The sequence below is a fragment of the Benincasa hispida genome, chromosome 7, assembly GCF_027475165.1.
Source record: "Benincasa hispida cultivar pf3 chromosome 7, pf3_genome.v1.1, whole genome shotgun sequence".
NCBI lineage: Eukaryota > Viridiplantae > Streptophyta > Magnoliopsida > Cucurbitales > Cucurbitaceae > Benincasa > Benincasa hispida.
This window is the reverse complement of record NC_143484.1, coordinates 59,869,939-59,891,790: the sequence shown is the minus strand read 5'-3', so window position 1 is coordinate 59,891,790 and position 21,852 is coordinate 59,869,939. Positions and strand designations below refer to the sequence as shown.

Genomic DNA, 21,852 nt, shown 5'->3' with positions numbered 1-21,852 from the left:
CAATTTTCTTAATATATTTCTCATTTTTTCCCAAATTATTTATTAGGGACGAGAAAATGTCACCGTCCAAGTGAAAAAGATGAAGTATGGCGATTGAACGGAATAAAAAAACAGGGTTCCATACACAACAAGTTATCTTCGTTTAAAGAGATAAGCAAAGATGGTATACAAAATGTGGGTGAATTCAGGGAGGCTCTTCATCAAAAGGGTCATACAGCTCTAAAAATGGTACCTCTCGAACAAAGAAAGAAACTTTAATCTTTTCTGCCAACTATTTTAAGAGTCATACTTAGGTGTATGTCTACTGTTGTACCTATCTTTTTAGAGTCCACTTGAGAATAAGCTAAATAATTAAAACGAAAAGAAAAAGTTCTTCACATGATAAACTTAGTAAACTTGGTAGGTTGTAGAAAGATGAGTATGACCTAGAATACAACCTCCGAATATCTATCTTATTTTAAATATTTAAGAATTCAGTATCATTTTCATGTTTATTTTCATATCTACATGTGTAGTATCTAGGAATGACAAACTCAGAGAAGTTATGGAATCGGATCGAAAGCCATCTTATGGAAGGTGTTGTTGATGTTCCTACTAATTATGATCCAACTTTCCAGGTTTAGACTTCTTCCTCTCACTTTCTTTTCCAGTTAAAATAAATTAAGGATTTATTCCTAATTAGTATTTTCCTTTATAGTATTTTTTGTGTTTGTTTACTTGTTTTTTTTAAGAAAAAAAAGAAAAATCAGAACCCTAAAATTCTAATACCATGTTAATTTTGTATCTATTACTGAATAATTATCGTGATCAAAATACAATACAAGGACGAATAAATAGACACCAATAGACCCAACAAAAAAAAAAAAACCAAAATGGAAAACACTAATTAGGAATAAATCCCTAATTTACCTATTCGAATGAAAGCTTAAACTTAGTACTAATATTATTGTATGCCAAAAAACAGGCCAACTATCATTTCATGGAAACTGGGCAAGGTAATTCCAATCAGAACGTGGAATTTATTCAAGAAAATCAAGACTTTCAGGTTATCGTTCACTCCCTTTCTTATTCTAATTAATTGAGATGATCATCTTAAACTGAGTTGATATTATGTGAACAAAACAGACTGGTGAATTGGGGCCTAATTCTAACGTCATTGATGAACTTCCTGAAGATTTGTTGTCTGCGATAGACTTTGGTGGGTATTGCAATAAATAGTTTGCTTCTCTTCATTCCTAAAAAAAATGATGATAATATTTAATTTGGATATTTTGTTAGATAATTATATAATTTTTCATTGGCAGATATTCCACCATCTCCGCTTGGACACATGAAACTTGGAGCATGAGAACCTTTTTCTTAGAATAAATTTTAGCCTATATATAAACATATTGCGATAAAAAGACATGTTTTAAATGGGAGTGTTTTTGGAATACATGTTTTTTTTCTTTTTTTTTTAATAATTGAATATGCATGGTGAAGGGATGAACCGTATGTAAGTACATCGGGATACTTCAACTTGATTGGCACATCCATAGATATCATTATACTCTCATTTGGTAAGCCGCATGAATGCAATTAATATATGGTGACTTTTATTATGTTACGGTGGATGTTTGTGTGAGTATTGTTTTTGGTTTTTTACTTTCATTTAGATATGGTGTTGTTTTTATTCAATTGTTTGATTTAGGTTATGGTGTTAGTTGTGTTATGTTTTTAATTTTTTACATGATTATTAATGGTATATCTTAATTGAATTATTAATTGTGTCAATAGATATACAAAATATAAAGTATATTAGTTAATATGTTCAATTTTCAAAACTTTGATATGATTTTGATGGCATATAAGTTATATTAATTTTATCGAAAAAAGTATAACATTGACATTTCAATTGTATATAATTACTAATTTAAATTGCATTTTATGTATATTATTAGTATATCAATAATATACAATCATTTATTCAAAAATGTCTTTGAAGGTATTTTGAAGTAGATTTTTCTATATATTATTATGGTGGTTTTGATACTAATATGTTGCTGCAATTTTCATCTTAATTACAATTATTATGAATCATTGACCTTAGCTTATCTATTATTGTTATAAGAGAACCGTAATATGTGTATGATGTCATTTCTTTCTTTATTCTAGTGCTTGAGCCTTGAATGCATACCTCAGATTGGCCTAAGCATTATGAAAGATGTTAATTAATCTATCAATAAGGTGAAATATTTCATGGAAATATATAATGTCATGTCTTTTTCTACTTATATATCTATGCCACTAAGATGAGGAGATAACACACATTTTGTATTGCAAAAATTGACCTATGTGATATTTATGTTGTATCTATGTGTGCTAGAGTGCTAAAATGTAGTTGGTTATCACGCTAGTCTCATTACACTGGGTCCTCGGTTTGAACTCGGGTTCAGACAAAGACTCTAAAGGCTATTTGGATCTCTAGTTTGGAATCAGCAATCCTAGAAAAATCTGATTTTTAAGGGGTTGTTGTCGGGAGGAATTAGTAACTCTAAAAATGTTGAAACGTGTATTGATTTGATTTGCTAGGTTTCTAATGCTTGTGTTTGCGGTGTACGATTAATTACACTACAACAAATCTTACTTTTCATAGCATTGAGTTATAACTTGTTGCTTTTGTATGTGGATGAAAATATTTGTCTATTTTACAAAGATAATTACAATTAAGTTTATACACAATAGAAAGATCAAAGTAAGGAGAAGTCAAATCTACCCAAATTTGTAGATCAGAATTATAAATTACAGCTCATTAGGAATTGTCTATTTTTTAAGTTATGAGGGGCATGTAGTTCATTATTTTGTTCGGTGGGTTGCTCACCATGTCTCTGGCGCTAGCAACATCATCAAATTGGTTTAGGTATCCCTTAATCCCTAATTTTCATCTCTTTCAGTTTTGTGTGTTGTCTTCTTATTCTTAGCTTTTGAAGTTATGAATTTTGGTGTCGAAATAGAAAATTAATCTTAAAACTATAACAAAAAAACTATCAAATTAGGGTGAAAAATATTGTTTACTCATAGCTGAGCAATTGAAGTCATCTCTGGCTGAAATGAAATTTAGTTCTGAAATTGATCAAATGAAATCTTAATAGTGTTCATATTTTGCCTTAAAATCTGCAAAAAAGTACGCAGTCCTAATCTGTTTGTTTGCTTCGTTCAATGACCATTCGGAGCAATTATAATCAAACGAAAGCATCCCATTTGTTTGATTTTTCTCCTCACAGAACAATCAATCATATATCAATCACTTTCTTCTAGTATCAATCACTTTATTGATTCACAAAGAGTTGATGCAACGAGTAGTTTAGTATATGAAGCAAGTGTGAGAATTAGAGATCCAGTTTATAATGTGTATGTTAGGAAACTAATTCTTGAAGTTCTTGTTAACGTAACAGATGGATATAATCTCCAAGAAAGCGATTAAACTATGAACAACTTCTTTATTAAACGAATGAAATCAACAAGATCGAATGGTCACTTACAAATGATCACTCAATCGTTTACCAGACGCTAAACAATCGTTTACAATCTATTACATGATTGTTCAGTATTATTAAACGATCGCTTACTAAATTCTCCGCGATCGCTCACAAACTTCTACACGATCGTTGAGCTATTACTATTACACGATCGCCTCCTCAATTACTATACGATCGCCTACCTTTACTATACGATCGTCTACCAAATGCTACACAATCGCTGAGCTTTACTACACGATCACCTAATGGACGTAGACGATGAGTGGCACGCTGTGATGGCTTCTCCACGACAATGCCTTTCGAACTCCCACTCTCAAGAGCTCTCCTTCTTCACTACTGAATATTCAGAATTCTCTCCTCTTTCCGATTCCTTCTTTTAAATCTCCATCTCTCCCAACAGAATTGGAAGACATTCTTAACCGATTCAATCACCTCTCCTCTATTCTTTCTTTCTTGATATTGCCACATAATTGAAATCCTATCAATATGGGGATCATTTTCCAGCTCCACAAACAAATAAATGAATTGTAAGTAGAGCTAGAGCCAAGACACAGGTTAAGCTTGTCAATATTCACTGCCACCAAGCCAATTTGATGACACTGATTTGCAAGGAATTAGCCAAAATGCCACCACTGGTGTCACCACTGTTGGACCACCGCTTACTTGAAATTAATAGTAACATTTTGAGTTGTTTTATTGTTATTAATACATTATGAATGATGTTGGTTGCAAAAACTTTGGTTTAGCTATGACTCTAAAATTGGCTTTTTAAAATTATCATTGTTCTGTGATGTTAACCTTCCTACTACATATATGTTCCTCTAATTACGATTATTGAGCTTTAAAATAAATGATTCAAGATTTATTTTATGAATTATATGATGTTAAAGTTGAAGAATTGCCGAGAGTGTTATTTTGTTATGCATTACTATTAGGTAGTTTAAGTCATGATTTGGTCCTTCTTGGTGAGCTATTTCTTAAAAAAAAAAAAAAAAAAGGGAGCGGTGCAACAATAGCCTTTCTAGTGTCCTTGATCTTGCACATTCTTTTGACAAAATTTTGGTGATTTCCCTTGTGAAAATTCTGTAATTTTAGTTTCATTGATTGAATTATAGGATGGTTGGAAATATCTTCAATGAATCATGGATGTAATTACGTTATATGACTCCTCTTATTAGAAATGTCACTACTGTTGTTAAGGTCATATCTTGGTTGTGTATTTATAATTTGATTTGAGAGTTGGGTTCAGAAAGACACAATTTTCTACAATTGATGACAAAGTTCTTGATAGCACCAGAAATGTGTTATCTTCTTCCGCTTAACTCAAGGTTGTTTAGCTATTAAGCGTTCGGGACAAAAATGCGCTAAATTGACAAAGTTAGAAGCTAATTGATCAAATGATGAGTGAATGAAGGATGTCGGCCTGCCAAGCGTTGCAACGCTCTGGAGATGCCCGAACTCCATCGTCGAGACACTCGTCAACGCTACCCTCCAACGCTCTAGGACAAAATAGGTAATGACATGCAGAAATGCATGTCATCATAGGCCTTTTATTTAAAATTATGAGGGCTGTTAAGCAGAGTATGCAGCAATTATGTTAGGAATTCATGAGAAAATGAATTTGCGGCATTCAGCGTTGAGAATCTCGGCTAACCCATTATTATGCATCAGATGTGTTTAATTGTCTATTTTTGTAGCTAACGCAGGAAGTGGACACAGATGCAGAAGCTGGACTACCGCATAGACAACCGCATGCGAAGAAACTCTCCATCGTAAAGGCGAACGCATACGATTAACGCATGGGTGTTGCGGTAATCAACCGCATGCGTCCATCGCATAGGAGTTGTGATCGTCAAGCGATTGCGGTCATCGTGTAGAAGTTGCGGTAATTAAGCGAATGCGGTCACTGCACGATTGCGACTACACGATAACCATAATAGTGGGATGAATGCAAGGTTTATGGAATGGACGCATCAACGCATCTCTCGGGAAAATCAAAAGATGATGTTGACATTTCACCTACCACGCCGTTAGCAGCAAAGATTCAGAAAAGGACCAACGCGTCGCTAATATCAAAATCAGAGTAGGTCCATAAATGTTGTCGATGATCCAAGCTCTATAAATAGAAGCCGCTGAGCAGAATTTCAATTAATCCAGGGTTTTCGCCTGAGGTTCGCCTTAGGGCGGATCCTTGTTATCCATACGAACGCCTTAGAAGAAAGATGAGAGTTATTCATCTCCTTCATCCATTTTGAGTGACGATCAGAGCCTTTACCAGAGCTAGATCTCGAGAGAGTCAGCTCTACCGCCTATCCATGGCACCAACAGCAGCCTTAACACACATCTGCTGGAAGCAAGTCATTACTTTCAGTTGGTCCTTTCATTTTCTCTTCTTTTCTTATATTGTATTGTATTACATTTTGGATTAAGAAATTAATACAGTGTGTGTTCAATGCATTTCTGTGTTTCCTTCGATTCCATCTCCATCTTTCTTTACTTAGCATCCTTAACTTTCATTGCATCACTTAGTAAGATTTCTTGAGTATCGCATACTTAGTCATGTGGATTAGAGGTATGAAGCATATAGCAAACCACCAGAAGGTGTGCATGTGCGAGTGTGTGAGAAAACCTTATTTGCTCAGTGTGAAGCTATAGCAATGCTTGTCTATAGGCGGATGCAATGCTTGTCTATGAGTAAAATTAGCAACAACTAACTACTCGGAAGGGTAAGTGGTTGGTCGCATTAAGCAGTGTAAGCAAGTATTCACTAGAGATAGGAATAATCTTACGTCAGCCAAGTTTATGCGGTTACCTTGTCTTATGAGCGCATCATTCATCACTTAGGCATATTTGGAAGAGTAGTCTAAAATCCAAATCTAAGACTCGAGAGAGCGGATTGGAACGCATAAGCAAGAATGGGGAACTTAGGAATAAGCTTCGTTTGCTATTACACAGCGTATGCACCCTACGAAGAGGATATTGCATGCGTCCAATAAGTAGGATACGGTGGCGGTATGCAGTCATCTCAACCTTTTTGCATACACATCGCATGCATCCTAGATTTAGGCTCTAGGTCGTGTAGCATGATCGCATAGCTTGCGTTGGTTGAGGTTGCCCTTGCGGTCACTCTTAAGGGTTGCGATGAAGACATCTCCACATTTTATCTATTTTTTCATCCATTTACTTCACGTAAACAGTTGTCGTGTCTTTACCTTTCATTCATACTTCTCATTGCATTGTCTGATAGTTAGAAGTAGGAGTAGTTGTTAGCTTATACCCTCCATCATTCTTTTATTTAACCACTGCATACACATCACCGCATACATCTAGTTACAAGTCCCTGAGTTCGACCTAGGATCACCCGAGAAACTTGCGTTAGCATTATACTTGGCGTGAGCGCAAGAAAACTTCTGACAGGAACGCATGGTCATCGCATACATTTGTTAACACATATTGTAAGTCTAACGCATGATAATCAACGCATACATTAAGAACATGCATCGCATATTTCGTTCACTTAATTTCAATCATCAAGTCTTTGACGGCTAATTTTTCGTCACCAATAGGCAGCATTACAATGCTCCCCCAGAGCGTTGCAATGCTACGTTGTTTAACGGATGTACAACTTCAATGTGCATGCAACACAGCGTCAGGCCAGCGCTGCAATGCTTGTCTGACGCTCGGCCATTATGTGTCGCATTGTTGCAATGCTCTTCCTAGCATTGTAACACTGCGACAATTTTATAAAAGAATAATTTCAGCCAATTAGATATACTGAGTACACCCAATCTTGAACATCGTTGCTCTATTCCAGCCTCATTTTAGCTCTCTTTTGTACCAGAATTCTGTAAAAAATCTTCCCCTTTGCCAATTGTATTGATTTCGAACATGTTCCGTGGCTAAATGGTAAGAACTTAGCTTGGATTTTTTAGTTTAGTATGGTTCCGATTCAATTCTTGAGACTTCTATTGTAATTCTGTGAGTTTTATTATGAATTTATGAGAATTTATCTTGAGCATATTCTTCAATTTTCATGTATAGGATAATCTGACAAATTGCCTATGCATGTTTAATTGATTGCTTTGATTGGCCCTAATTTGTAATCTTAGATAGTTGTCACCTAGAAGCATGAGTTGAGTTAGTTTGTTGTGTTAATTTGGGATTCTAATTAGCAAGCATTTACTTTTTAACTTAGATAAATCTCACTCAATTAATTAGTTAGACAATGAAAATCAATTAATTGGCTTAGTTTTGCCTTGAATCTTAATGCAGATGATGATTGGTTGAGGATTCTCGCTTTTCTGTTAATTAACTTGATTTTGTGGACTATCGGGTGGGATTCTAACCGAGTAGACTAAGTTTTAATTCGAATATTCTCACGCATCTTTTGATTAGTGTCACACCCCGCATCAGATTACCCTCCTAACCTGGATGGAATGGTGACTGCAGCAGTTACCAACCCTTTTGCTGGCACTTACTGTCTATCTTACCTGTTAAATTTTGCTCAAACCCTGAATACATACATATTAACTCAGAACTTAACACATTTATATTACAGGGTTTCACAGCGTTGTTTATACATGGATATTACAACCTAGTGAGCCCCATCATGAATACTAGTCACTAGACAGACACATATGTACTAACTAAAACAGGTCTTCAATTACGCTTCCTTCAATCTCTTTGAGTGGCAAAGAAGCAACAGAAAATTCTTTTGGGAACTGACCGCTATCTGAAAGGAAAACATTTGAAAACATGAGCTAGAAGCCCAATGAGTGACTTAATAAAACATAAATCTCATGCTTAAACTGAAAGCTCGAAAACATAATATTGGAACTAAAATATACCAAGCAAACGTGTACATAAAACCTTTAAAACCATTGTATCTGCAACCTGAATCTTAGCTGAGAATGAACATTCATCGCTCTAATTCCCAGTGCCAAGCCATGGCCAGATGAGACCTCTACTTCGATCTCTTCATACTGAACTATGGCTAAGAGAGATCCCTATGTCGATTTCTTTAAATATACCGATGGGCATCTCAAGCAACTTCCTCTAAACATTAACATTGATAACTACTCTTAAACATCATTAAACATCATTATTCCCTAGTTGAGAACGAGCATACATCGCTTTAGCTACCAATGTCTGTTATCAGCCACGAGACCCATGCTTCGGCCTCTCTTTGCTAGTTTATGGCCTAGGAGACCTATACTTCGGCTTCTCCTTCAGAACTACCTACGTGCACGTGGAGGTTTCTATGTACCGTCAACACCTTAGGTACATTTATTCAGATACCTTTCTTACCTTCAGTATCCGGTTCACTTAAGCTACCAAGTTCTCGAAGAGCATTAAAAGAATAGTTTTCAAATATAGTATAGAAAACTCTTTAGAATAGCTTCCCTACCTTCAGTATTCCTTTTCATTATGTTTAGGAATACCAATACATGTACTTTGGCAATCTTAGGTATTTAAACATAGTACATCAAGCTTCATTCAACCTTAGTTTTAACCCTAACGCATGCTTCATACTTTGTAAAATAAGTTGGCTTAAATCGTGTCGAACTAGCTTATAAAAACCATTAGCATGCGTTAGACATGGAAAACATACTTGGAACACTCATATATTAGTAACATCATGCATTGATCATGCTTTCAATCATAGAAATAAGTTGCTTGGAATCGCATAAAATTTAGCATGAGCATAACTTTGCTCAATCTCTTGACGTCGTATTACTTACGTGCACGTGGTTATAACTGAGTACCGTCATACCTTAGGTACTTAACTAGGATACTTTCTCATTGTCCTTCAGTATCCTTAGGATACCTTCTCATTGTCCTTCAGTATCCGTCATATAACTAGTCATAAACATTTAGTTGAACACTAAGGCTTAGTGCTCAAATCATCATACTAGTTCATCATGAAAATGGAGTTACTAAAACGTGCTGAAAGTATTTGGACAAAATAACATACTTAAATCATGTCAATTTCCATGGAAAATATGCTTTACTTAGCATGAGAAATAGCTTCAAACATATGTTTCTTGGCACTTCATATAAACACTTAGATGAGAAATAACTTCAAAGAAATCATGGTTTGTAAATCATTAAAGCATTAAATCATCACATAGTCACTCACAGCTCGTCGGGGCTCTTACCGGGTTATACGCCTCTCCTAGCTCTTCTTGGCCTGAAAGGACATAATTCCCAGTTAAATTCCTTAGAATTCTTAGCAAAATACCTCAAATAGTTCATTTACTAATAGAACTTTCTTCAACAAAACCATATTGCTAGCGAGACAACCATTATGAGTGAATTCATCCTCATGAGCGAGATCAAACATTTCTTTAACAAACTTCAACCTAGCGATACTCACCATACCAACGAGATTCAGCCCAAATTTCTAGCGAGATTTCCTTCTTGAGCGAGATCCTCATCACAAAATCAACGAGATTATCATCCTAAGCGAGATCCTCATCCTCTTCATCTCGCTCTCGCTCTTCACGGTGAACTGTTTGCTTATTCTTCCCAAGCAGCTGTCCGCTTCTGCACAAATTCTCTGTTTCAACTTCAAAAATTCATAACTCAAAATCTTGAACTTTTTTCAAGAAACTTTCTTCTACAAACTTGTTTAAAATTGAGTTAACATTCTTACCTCAAAATTTCAGCCAAAAATTCCTTATGGTTTGGCCTGGAGCTTCCAATATTCACCTCAGATCCTTATTAATCCGAGATACTGCCTCTTTTGCAAACTTCTCATTTTTTGTTCTTCTTCTCCTGCAATCTTTCTTTGGCAAGACAACCTCAAAAACTAGATTCTCCCAGCTTTGAAATGGCACTAATTTCACTAAATTTTCTCATGAGATTGCCGAAACCAAGCTTTCGAAATTCCTTTTCCTTTTAATCTTCCTGCCGGCTCCCGAGTTCAAGGATTAACCGCCACGTCACCTCATATTTAGTGCCTCCAGCCAAACCAATAAGTGAGCTTCCCTATTTAATATGTTTTTCTTTTTCTTTCTCCATAACTCCTATAAATAACATGGATTTTCACTTATTAGATATTTAATATATCATTCCTTTGGCTAAACATATTTGTCTAGGAAATTTAGAATTCGGGGTTTACAATTAGTCGGTGATAGAATTGATGAGAAATGAATTAAACTATAATTACCCAAGCTAAAGATTTTATTATATTGATTATTCACACATCTGTTTATGTTGCGCACTTTTTATTCTCTTGCAATTTATTTCACAACTCTTCACAAACCCCCCCCCCCTTTTGGTTACTTCCTACAAGTTCCAATCTTTAAGGAATCCATATTCGATTCTCTGTGGTTCAACCTCGGATTTGCTACTTGAACTACTAATTAGTATAAAGGGTTAATTTGGTGCATACAAATTTTATTTGCGTAGGCGCGGGTTCACGGGCGACGGTGAATCTAGCGGCCGACCAAATTGGCGTCAATGCTGGGGAGCCAACGAAGTCCTTGATTTTCGAAACTTGTAGTGTTTATCCTTGCTAATCGATTTTATCTTTTGGTGCATGACTGACACTCCCAAAGGTGTTAGACAATTGTATTTAACAGAGATTTCTGGGAAAGAGCAGAGAATCAGAAGAGAAAGGAGACAACAAGTTGAGCTTGACAGAGAGATTCGTGTTGAAGACACATCGGGAGAAGAAATCATTCCTGAAGATTTTCCATTGATGGCTGAACGAGAAAGGACCCTCAAGGAGCTTACAACACCTGACTTCACTCAACAACCTTGTGCATTACTTATCCTTAGACGACAAGTAACTTTGAGCTTAAATCTGGCTTAATTCACTTCCTGCATTTTCTGGTCTATAGGGCGAGGATCGGCACAAACACTTGAAGGAATTCTATGTGGTGTGTAATGGGATGAGACCTAATGGGTGACCCAAAAGCAGATAAACATGATAGCATTCCCCTTTTTCATGGAAGGGAGATGTCAAGGAATGGCTCTACATTCTTCCACTAGGGAGCATCACGTCCTAGGAAGAATTGCAGAGGTAGTTCTTGGAGAAGTTCTTTTCAGGATCCCGAGTTGCTAGTATTATAAAGGAAATTTACAACATCATGCAGTTCAATGAGGAGACCCTTCATGAATATTGGGAACGATTCAAAAAGACCTGTGCCAAGTTTCCCCATCATTAGATCTCAACCAGCTCTTGATCTAATACTTTTATGAGGGATTGATGCAGACCGACAAAAACAGCATAGATGCAGTTGTAGGAGAAGCCTTAGTCAATAAAACCTCGACTGAGGCAATGAACCTGATAGCTACTATGGCAACAAATTCTCAACAGTTTGGCACCAAAGCTGCAGTCAGTATCAAATCCGCTAATGAGGTAAGTGAACTTAAGAAAGAAATATTTGACTTAGTTTTTATTGTAAAGTAGTTTTCGAAAGTGGAGATTGGACAGCCCACTACTGTTTGCCAAATATGTCATAAGACTGGCCATTCAGCTGACATTTGCCCAAGTGCTCTGCAAGGAGCAATGCCTAAGGTAAATTTCGTTGGAGGCTATAATTTCAATCAGCAAAGCAGAAGGCGTGACCCATTCAGTCAGACTTACAATCCTGGGTGGAGAGACCATCCAAACTTCAAATGGATAGGATAGAAGGAACAGGCTCAGCCTAGTCATGGAGTTCCGTCTGGTTCGGGTATGTCCTTAGAAGATATGGTTAAAAGTATTGCCGATAATCATTTTAAAATTCAGAATGCCATTGATGCTTTAGGGACCTAAGTTTCTCAACTAGCCACCTCGATGAGTAAATTGGAGAGACAGTCTGGCAAACTCCCATCTCAACCAGAATCAAACCCTAGAGAAAATGTAAGTGCAATCACGTTGAGGAATGGCAAGGAGTTAGAGCTACCTGCTGAGTCAAAGGAGCCAGAATTGGAAAGCCCAGGAATTTCTTCTTCAAATTCAACTGTCTTACCACCACAAAACAAATAGGGAGTATCTTCTCACTCTTATCATCCTTTGGGTGCGTATGTGCCTAAAGCGTTTTTTCCTTCTAGGCTTGCAAGGCCAAAAGAACCGATGGTTAACAAGAACAAGGAGCTTTTAGAGATGTTTAGAAGGGTAGAGATAAATATTCCTCTCCTCGATGCAGTCAAGCAAATTCCTAAATATGCCAAATTCCTAAATGAGCTTTGCACGAGGAGGAGACAAGCCAAGGAAGAGGAGACAATAGTAGTAAGTCAATTTGTGTCTACGATCCTTCAGATTTGTTAGAAAAATAAAAGTATCCAGGTATGTTTTCTCTTCCTTGCATCATAGGAAAATAGAAATTTGATATGATCATGCTAGATTTGGGTGTGTCAATAAATGTTATGCGTTATTCAATTTATCAAGAATTAAAGTTAAAAGACCTAACTGAGACTGAAGTTGTTATTCAATTAGCCAACAGGTCATTTATACACCCATTAGGAGTTATAGAGGATGTCCTAGTTCAGGTCAATGAATTGTTTTTTCCTACTAATTTCTATGTTCTCCACATCTATCTCATCTGCATCCATCTTGCTTGGCCAGCCTTTCATGAAGACAACCAAGACTAAGATTGATGTGGATGAGGGCACTTTTTCTATGGAGTTGGATGGTGAGTTGGTTAAGTTTAATATTTTTTATGCTATGAAATCTTCCGTCATAGGGCAAGTACATTCTTTGTGCCAGATTGATGTGTTTGACTCTCTTGAGTAGGAAGTTATATGGGACATCTACGACCATGATGAGGATGACTCATGATATTTGATCCCTCTTGAAGAGCTTGCCACCTTGTCTATGACAGAGCCAGTAGGTATGCCTTCATATCCCGATGATGAATCTTCTGACAAGATGTTTCCTTTTATTTTGCGGGCATCTAAATTGGAGTTGGGGGAGCTTCCAGGCCACCTAAAGTACGCCTATCTGGGGGAAGCTGAGACCTTGCATGTTATAATCTCAAAGAACCTGACTGAGGAACAAGAGAAGCAGTTGGTGGAGGTATTGCGAAAGTACAAGTTGGCCATTGGATGGACGTCGACCGACATAAAAGGTACTAGCCCTGCTGTGTGCATGCATTGAATTTCTTTAGAAGATGGAGCTAAGCCTTTTCGACAACCCCAACGACATCTATATCTTGTTTTGAAGAAGGTAGTAATGAAAGAGGACTTCAAACTCTTGGATGCAGATATTATCTATCCTATTTCTGATAGTGAGTGGGCTAGTCCTATTCATTTAGTGCCTAAGAAAACGGGTATTATTGTGATGAAAAATGATGAGGGTAGTCTAATTCCTGTTAGGGTTCAAAAGGGGTAGAGGATGTGTATATATTTTAGAAAATTAAATGATGTGACTAGAAATGACCACTTCCCCATTCCCGATCAAGTGCTCGAAAGGTTAGCAGGTAAGCCTTTCTTCTGTTTCCTTGATGGGTCTTCGGGTTTCTATTAGATCCCGATTAACCAGAAGGACCAACAGAAGACAACATTTACATATCCCTATGGCACCTTCGCCTTTAGAAGAATGCCATTTGGATTATGTAATTGATGGAACGAACACATGCGCAGTGGAAAAAAAACAGATCTAAGGTACTCTAATTAGATTAATTATAAAGATAAGCATGCAAGTAATCAAACAAGTAAAAGGGGAAAGGAATACAACCTTTGTAGTCTTTGAATCTTCTCCAAATCAGCTCCAACCTCCACACGAATGGTTTGTAGACCACCACGAGAGTCTTCCCGACTATTCTCCGTCCTTAGAACGAGATGGTGAATTCCGGTGAGTGACTAATTTGGAGAGGAAAAAACAAAAGCTTTGAGAGAAGAAGGGATGAGATTATCACATAATCTCATCTAAACCCACTATGGCCAAGAGGTCTTCAAAAGCATTAAACACTCCTTTTAAAGACCATTACATGCAAACATGCAATTTTGAGTTTGATGAAAATTTGACACTAAAAAATCAACTAACTCAAAAGGTGGGATTTAGTGGAACAAGTGTCTTCAAATGAAGACAACACTTAGTCATGCAAAAGTTGTCATTTTCCACTCACAAATGTCGGACCTTTCCACTTGGTCAATGTTTGACTCTCAAAGTCCAAAGTCAACAAATTTGACTTTTTGACTTTCAAAAATCAAAAATCAACAATTTGACTTCCATTGCATTTTTTACCTAGTCAACAAATTGACTTATAATGCAATTTTCACCAAATCCATTTAATTTCAAAATTAATTCTAATAGTCAATTTAAACATTAAATTAATATTAAATAATTAATTAAACACTTTAATTAATTTAATTTAATATTAAATTCAACAGTTATCCCAATTTGTATGAATCCCTATTCATAATCTTGATATTTAAATCTTATTTAAATATCTCTTATTTTCTCTCTCTTTATGCTTAATTCACAATTAAAATTAGGTTAAATATATCGAATATATTTATCGCTTTGCCCCAAAACCCAAATTTGAACATTTCAAATTCGTTCGTCACACTGTTCTAAGGTTTAGTTCGATATGAGTTAGTAGGGGGACCTCATGGATCTACAGATCATGGGCTCCAACAATCCGCGATTAATCGGCTAAACTCTTTAACCTAATTAACCACCATTCGTTAACTACCAAGTCGCTCCACTAAAGTCCAGTAGTTGCATATTATGTCCACTCGATATAACCATGATTAGTAAGTTAACCCTTCACAGGTTTTTCGTAATAACGGCTGGGTCAAAAGTTGTTTTACCCCTGAGATTACATCTTGCTCTTTAAATCTCACTAATCCTTTAATGAACAATTTGTTTGTGATCGAATAAAAAAACTGAGTCCCTCTCGGGACAATGAGAAGGTGGGGCCCCTTGTTCAAGATCTGGAATCAACACTTAAGGGAACAACCTCTCTACTATCTCTAAAAGTGGGTAGGAGTGAATTCCATCTTGCACCCTATGTCCCTAGCTATCTAACCGGTCTTACCCTTGAAATGGGAGGTTTATTGAGCTGGCACTGTTGAGCCAACCCTCACCTATGCAAATCTAAGGATAATCCCGAATAAACAAGAGTTCATAGTTAGCTCAGGATTAAGGTTAAGTTACCTAGGTCATCGCTTTGAAATAGTCAGTCTTAAACAGTAAACATCGTTATAAAGTAAGAGTGACTTAATTCTTGGTACGATCTTGTGCAAACTCATTGCATAGGATGCCCCCGTTTCTCATGTCAATACATGAACGAATCAGGATCACTTTGTTTGTAGCACTTTACAACAAATTGTAACAACTACAGAGTGGGTCGCATCCGATAGTGTTACCAGAATAAGGTATCCAACTTTATTCGTATATTATAGACCATTTGGCTATTTATTGAACTTGATCCACTCTTATGTCTCCACATAAAGTTCATGTATTCAAATAATAGCCATGGATCTTTAGTTTATTGGATTTAGACTTTACAAGTGCAATTCACATATTCAATAACAGTTTTATTGAATAAATGTCAATAACATCTTTATTGATAATAGAATACGTTTAACATTACAAACTATGAGTTTTAGGACATACAACCCAACAAACTCCCACTTGGACTAAAACTCCAGTGAATGATATATAAGGTTGAGTAATGAGAGAATAAATACAATAAATTAGGGCATCAGATACCAGTACTTCTCCCACTTGCCCTAGTTCTATCTATTTCGTAGTCCTAGTCCCACTAGGTGACCCTCGAACACTTTAGCAGAGAGGGTCTTTGTAAATGGATCAGCCAAGTTGTCTTCAGAGGCAAACTGCGTGAAAATCACGTCTCTTCGGTGTAAATACTCAGCTTCTACGGTGGAGTCAGCAATACAACTTTGCTTGATACTCCTCCATACTATAGCTCCTCCGTTCAGAGTGAATACTAACCCTGAAGTAGATTTTCCAGAATCTATATCGGTCTGAAAGTTAGAATCAGTGTATCAAGTAAGGATCAGATCCTTAGTACCATACATGAGCATATAGTCCCTCATTTTTCGAATATACGTGAGGATGTTTTTAACGGCAGTCCAATGATCATATCCCGGATTGGACTGATATATGTTGACAATTCCAACTGTATAGCATATGTCGGGATGAGTACACAACATGGCATACATTAAACTCCCTACTGCTCACGCATATAGAATTCGTTTTCATAACCTCAACCACTTGAGGTGTCTTAAGACACTATTTCTTAGACATATGAATTCCATGCCTGAAAAGCAACATACCTTTATTGGAATTTTGCATTTTATATCGAGACATCTTGTCTATATAAGATGCCTGAGACAAGGCTATCATTCTGTCTTTGCTGTTCCAAATGATTCGGATCCCAAGAATATAACGTGCTTCTCCCAAATCCTTCATTTGGAATTGCATGACTAGCCATGTCTTAAAACTTAAAACTTTAAGTTTGCTAGTCCAAACTTAAAACTTTGCTTTTCACCATGCATCTTGTCAAGAACATCTTGTCCTTTCAACATCTTGTCAGTTTTCCCCTTAATCTAGCTGAAGCGTCAATCATCAAGCATCACCACACTCAAGGAAGTAATCCATTAAGGTACCTTATTTCTGTTTTTTTTTTTTTTTTTAACAGCAAAAGGGCCCTAAACTTGCATCATTTTACCTAGGGGCACTACCTTTCACACATCCACTACAGGGAACCATACCTAGTCAATTCCTAGGTATCCTAACTGATCATAGCAAAGGCAGCTCTTTTTACCCCCATCCATGCATACACATTACAAGTTTACAATAAGAAAAATATATTTCTTTTAAGCATACAAGTATACTCTTCTTTTCATTTTTTGTTTCAATGGCAATAACAATAGTTTTTTCTTCACTCTTAGTCTAACATTACAAACCATCATGCAAGACACTCTCTAACAAGTAAGGCCTTTCGAGGTGATAACCAAATTGACTTAAATTAATGCTTTATTCAGTTAGGGGTTCTAAATTAAAGTGGTTCGTGCTTAATATAACAGAGGATACAAAGAGGAACTCAGAATAAAGAACACTCAAGCATGACTTACATCATGAGTGACTCATAAACCATCATAGTAAAAGAAAGCAACCAAAGAACAAAATTCAATCAGTCTCAATATTCTTCCTAACCAAAACCAACTCTTTTTCAAAATTTTCAATTTTTCCTCAAAATCAACAATAACATGCATAAAACAATCAACTCAAAACAACATGCATAAAAGCACAAGATTCAAGCATAAAGTATGTCCCCATATCCCAAACTTAAAAATATGCATTGTCCTCAATGCATAACATCTAAAACGATCACACAATAGATAAGTGATACAAGTTTGGGTAATGAGCAGGGATTCACGAATCTGGATGATGAGCGGGTGCTTGAAAACACTTGAGCATCCTCTCCAACCTAAGGATCAAAACAAAATAATAATGAGGTGGCTCTCTATCCTTAAAATAAATCAAATAACAAATAAAATCAAAACTGAATTAAAACTAGAACACTTGAGTTGCCTCCCAAGAAGCGCTTAGTTTAACGTTTTTAGTTTGACCAGGTCTCTAATTTAGACAACTTTCAAGGTGGCTTCATCATTCCATACACAGTAACACCTGAAATATATAATTTTCTCTCGCATTGACATTGACATAAAAAATAGTCGAAGAACAGTTATCAGAATAAGTATAATCTTCTCACCCTTCATCCACCAGCTTAATATCTCCCTTACGAATATATTCGAGAAAATTTACTGTACTTTCCTTTAGAGATTGTTCAAAACAACTTACCTTTTCCTTTCCCTTTCCTTTAACAAGAGATTGTTCAGAATGTCTACCATCTACTTTGTTGATCTCTTGGCACAAACTTAAAGGTTCATTGGGTTTTGAAGAACAAAAGATGTTGAATTTTACCTCTTCATCATTCACCCGAAATGTAAGCTTGCCATCATAAACATCAATCAAAGCTCTGCCCATGGCTAGGAATGGTCGTCTAATAATGATGAGAATTTCAACATCTTCTTCCATGTCTAGGACCACAAAATATGTTGGGAAGATGAAATCACTGACTTTAACCAGAACATCCACTACTACACCACGAGGGTAAGTGAGAGAACGATCTGCCAACTGTAATGAGATCATCGTCGACTGTACCTCTCCTATGTCCAGTTTCCTGAACAAAGATAAAGGCATTAGATTAGTTGAGGCTCCTAAATCACATAAGGCCTTATTTACCATCAGACTCCCTATAGTGCAAGGAATCATAAAACTCCCAAGATCCTTTAATTTTTGCGATAGCTTCTTTTGCAATATAGCACTGCATTCCTCATTTAAGCTAACCGTCTCATACTTTTTGAACTTCTTCTTTGAAGACAACATTTCCTTCATGAACTTCACATAGTTGGCCTTTGTTCCAACACATTTGTAAAAGTAATATTAATGTGAAGCTTCTTAAAAATATCCAAAAATTTAACAAATTTATCATTCAATTTCTTTTTGAGAAAGCGATTTTATTCAATACTACAGATGAAGGTTCAGAATTACTCCCTGATTTAGATGATATAGGAACATCATCCTTTTTCCCTTGATTCACATTACCAGTTGAAGGACTTAATTGTTGGGATTGGTGTCCTAATTCTCCCAGAGTCCTGTTGTTTGTAATGATACACATTAGTTAATGAATAAAATAAATGTTATTTCATTCTGGTATTTACTCATATCCAATAAACAAAGCTCCTTGGTTATCTTATGTGAACTTAAGCATGTATATGTGATATATAAATGGATCATGCCTTAAGTGATAACCTAAATAAGTATGTAGTATAAGAATTAAGATGGGATACCTGATCCTGGTGACACTACGGATACGGCCCGCTTCATAGAGGTTTGCAAGTGTTGTAAACTACTACAGATGGTAAATCCTGACTATTCATGTGGAGACATGCGAGCGAGGGTGTCCTATACAAAGAGTTTGTATAAGACCAGGACCACGAGATGACGAGACTCTGTATATAGCGTCGTTGATACTAGAGACTTACATCTCACCTAAACGACCAAAGGTGACACGACCTCAATCCTAAGTGTTTTAGGAACTCCTGCCTTTGAGGGCGGTCATTTGATTAGTATGGGTGGGAGTGGCCAGATTGCCAACTCAATATGCCTACTTTTTGGAGGACTTATCTGATCTGAGAGCTGGAAACTCAATCCATAAGATGGAATTCACTTCTTTCCCGAAGCAGGGATAATTAGAGAGATTGCTCCCTTAAGGGCTGATTTCGGGGCTTGAACATAGTGGCCACAGCTTCTCTTTGGAAGAGAGGATTCAGTCATAGTAGGACTATGACTAATGTTCATTAGAAGGATCAGTGGTACTTAAGGAGTTATATGTAACGACAGAGGCATAACGGTTATTGGCCCAGCTGTACTTACGAGCGATCTGTGAAGGGTTCTCGCACTGTTGATTGGTTAAGATGGACACATAATATATCTGTGGTAAGGAGAGTTTAGTTGTTGGTCTTTAGTGGAGTGTCTGGAAGTTTACGGATGGTGGATCTCGTGACTAAAGTGTTTAGTCAGTTATTCACATACCGTTGGAGCTTCGAGCTACAGGTCTATAAGGTTTGGTAGCTCAATGGATTCAGATGAGGATCAGTTCTTGGTGTTGATTTGAAATGTTCAAATTGACAAGAGGTAATTCGATTATATATGATATGATCGGTATGATGTATGAGATACATCTAATAGAGGATTAATGTAAATGAGATTTACATTAAATACCATGGAAAAGAAAAAGAACTATGGTTTATATGTTTCATGAGATGAAATATTAAAACTATAGGTTATAAATATAGTATGATAAGTTGGTTATCATTTATATTTATAATAATATTAATTATTGGATAATTAATTCTTTTTCTCTAATAATCAATTGAGTGAGAGGTTATTGGTGGTTCATGGTAACCATGAGATAAAAGGAAAAAAAATTTCCTAATTTTTGGAAGTTTTGACAAAAAAAATTTTGAGATTTTTCTCTCGGAAAAGAATCTCACAGAAGTTGTCAAGTAAATAAGATTTACTAATTGATAACTTGGAGCGAGCTAAACGATCATATAGTGTTTTGTAGGTGATAGACACGAAACTAAGCGATGAGCAAAACGATCGTTTAGCTTTTGCTAGACGATTGCTTAGCTTTTGCTAAACAATTGGGCATCAACCTATACGATAGGTTTCACCCATCTCCCACTTGCTCAATCGTTTACACGATTGTTGAATCATCCATCTTCTGCCTCAAACCAAGTCCACACAGAGCCCACCCATTGGATTCTCACATCGAGAATACCAAGGTAGCCTTCTTGTTGGTATCATACTCAACTTGACGTCGTCGAGGTTCTGTAGAGGCTGTTCGTGCTATTAGGGTGTTTGTGACCAAGGTGATCGCTGAGTTCAAGTTTGTGGTGTTCGTGCTGCATAGCGATCGTGTTGTTCGAGCGTTCAAGGTTGTTGTGTTCGAGCATTCGTGATCAAGGAGCATGGAGACAAGTCTACAAATGTGTGTAGAGATTTCTCCTTAATCATTTGTAGTTTCATGCTGTAATTTCTGTATTGATTTCATAACCGTGTGTTTCTATTTTTTACTCTAATTTGTAAAGTTCATATATGATAAATTTTGGAATGATCTTTCCGCTGCTCATGGAAATCCTCGTGATCGATTTCCTTCAGACTCGATACCACATGTTCCTCTATCTGGTCTATCACGGAATGCACAATATTTTTCCCACTTCTCAACGTTATTGATTTGCACTCTTCCCTTGGGTTTTTCTCCGTATGGCTAGGGAAAACTCTTTTGTTCATAGTATTCAATGTAGCAGCGATCTGGCTAACCTAAACCTAAGTTTCTGGATAGCTTTCCCATGACTCGTTACTGTGCTCTCCAAGAAATTGGTTCTACTCCTTAACTCCTTTATGAAATCCCCAAGCAAAGCCTCCACAAATGGTTTCTTTTTATAAAAATCTGGAGGTGCTTGCAAAACATTCTTATTGTTAGCATATGAAAAATTCTCATGATTGCACAAATCTGAGTGATAATGAGAGGGTTGGTTCATCGATAAGAATTTTGATGAGCTTTTTGAAATTAATTCACTTGGCGCACATAATTTGCCTACTTAAGGTTAGGTACTTCCCATGAAGTGAGTGCATTAAAAGCTGCCATCGATGCAATCGATGGTTGGGTACCTGTGGACAAAAGATTAATGGCATTAGTCAAAGTAGCCATTTACGCATTTAAGCATTTAACTCCTCGAGTTCATAAACTCCACCCACTCTAGATGAAGATCATTCTGAGGGCTAATTATAGCT

The 21,852-nt window shown here is 36.5% G+C and overlaps 1 protein-coding gene across 2 annotated transcripts in view; it reads left to right on the top strand.

The window, feature by feature from the left end:
• Positions 1-1,606, top strand: part of LOC120081134 (calmodulin-binding protein 60 G-like) — a 33,608-nt gene extending 32,002 nt beyond the window's left edge. For both annotated transcript variants that reach the window (XM_090315676.1, XM_039035809.2), the window contains exons 7-11: positions 47-228; positions 516-617; positions 965-1,045; positions 1,126-1,198; positions 1,305-1,606. In XM_090315676.1, coding sequence (XP_090171802.1) covers positions 47-228; positions 516-617; positions 965-1,045; positions 1,126-1,198; positions 1,305-1,348 — 482 coding nt within the window. In that variant the 3' untranslated portion in view covers positions 1,349-1,606. The remainder of the gene's footprint in view (positions 1-46; positions 229-515; positions 618-964; positions 1,046-1,125; positions 1,199-1,304) is intronic.
• Positions 1,607-21,852: the final 20,246 nt, after the last annotated feature.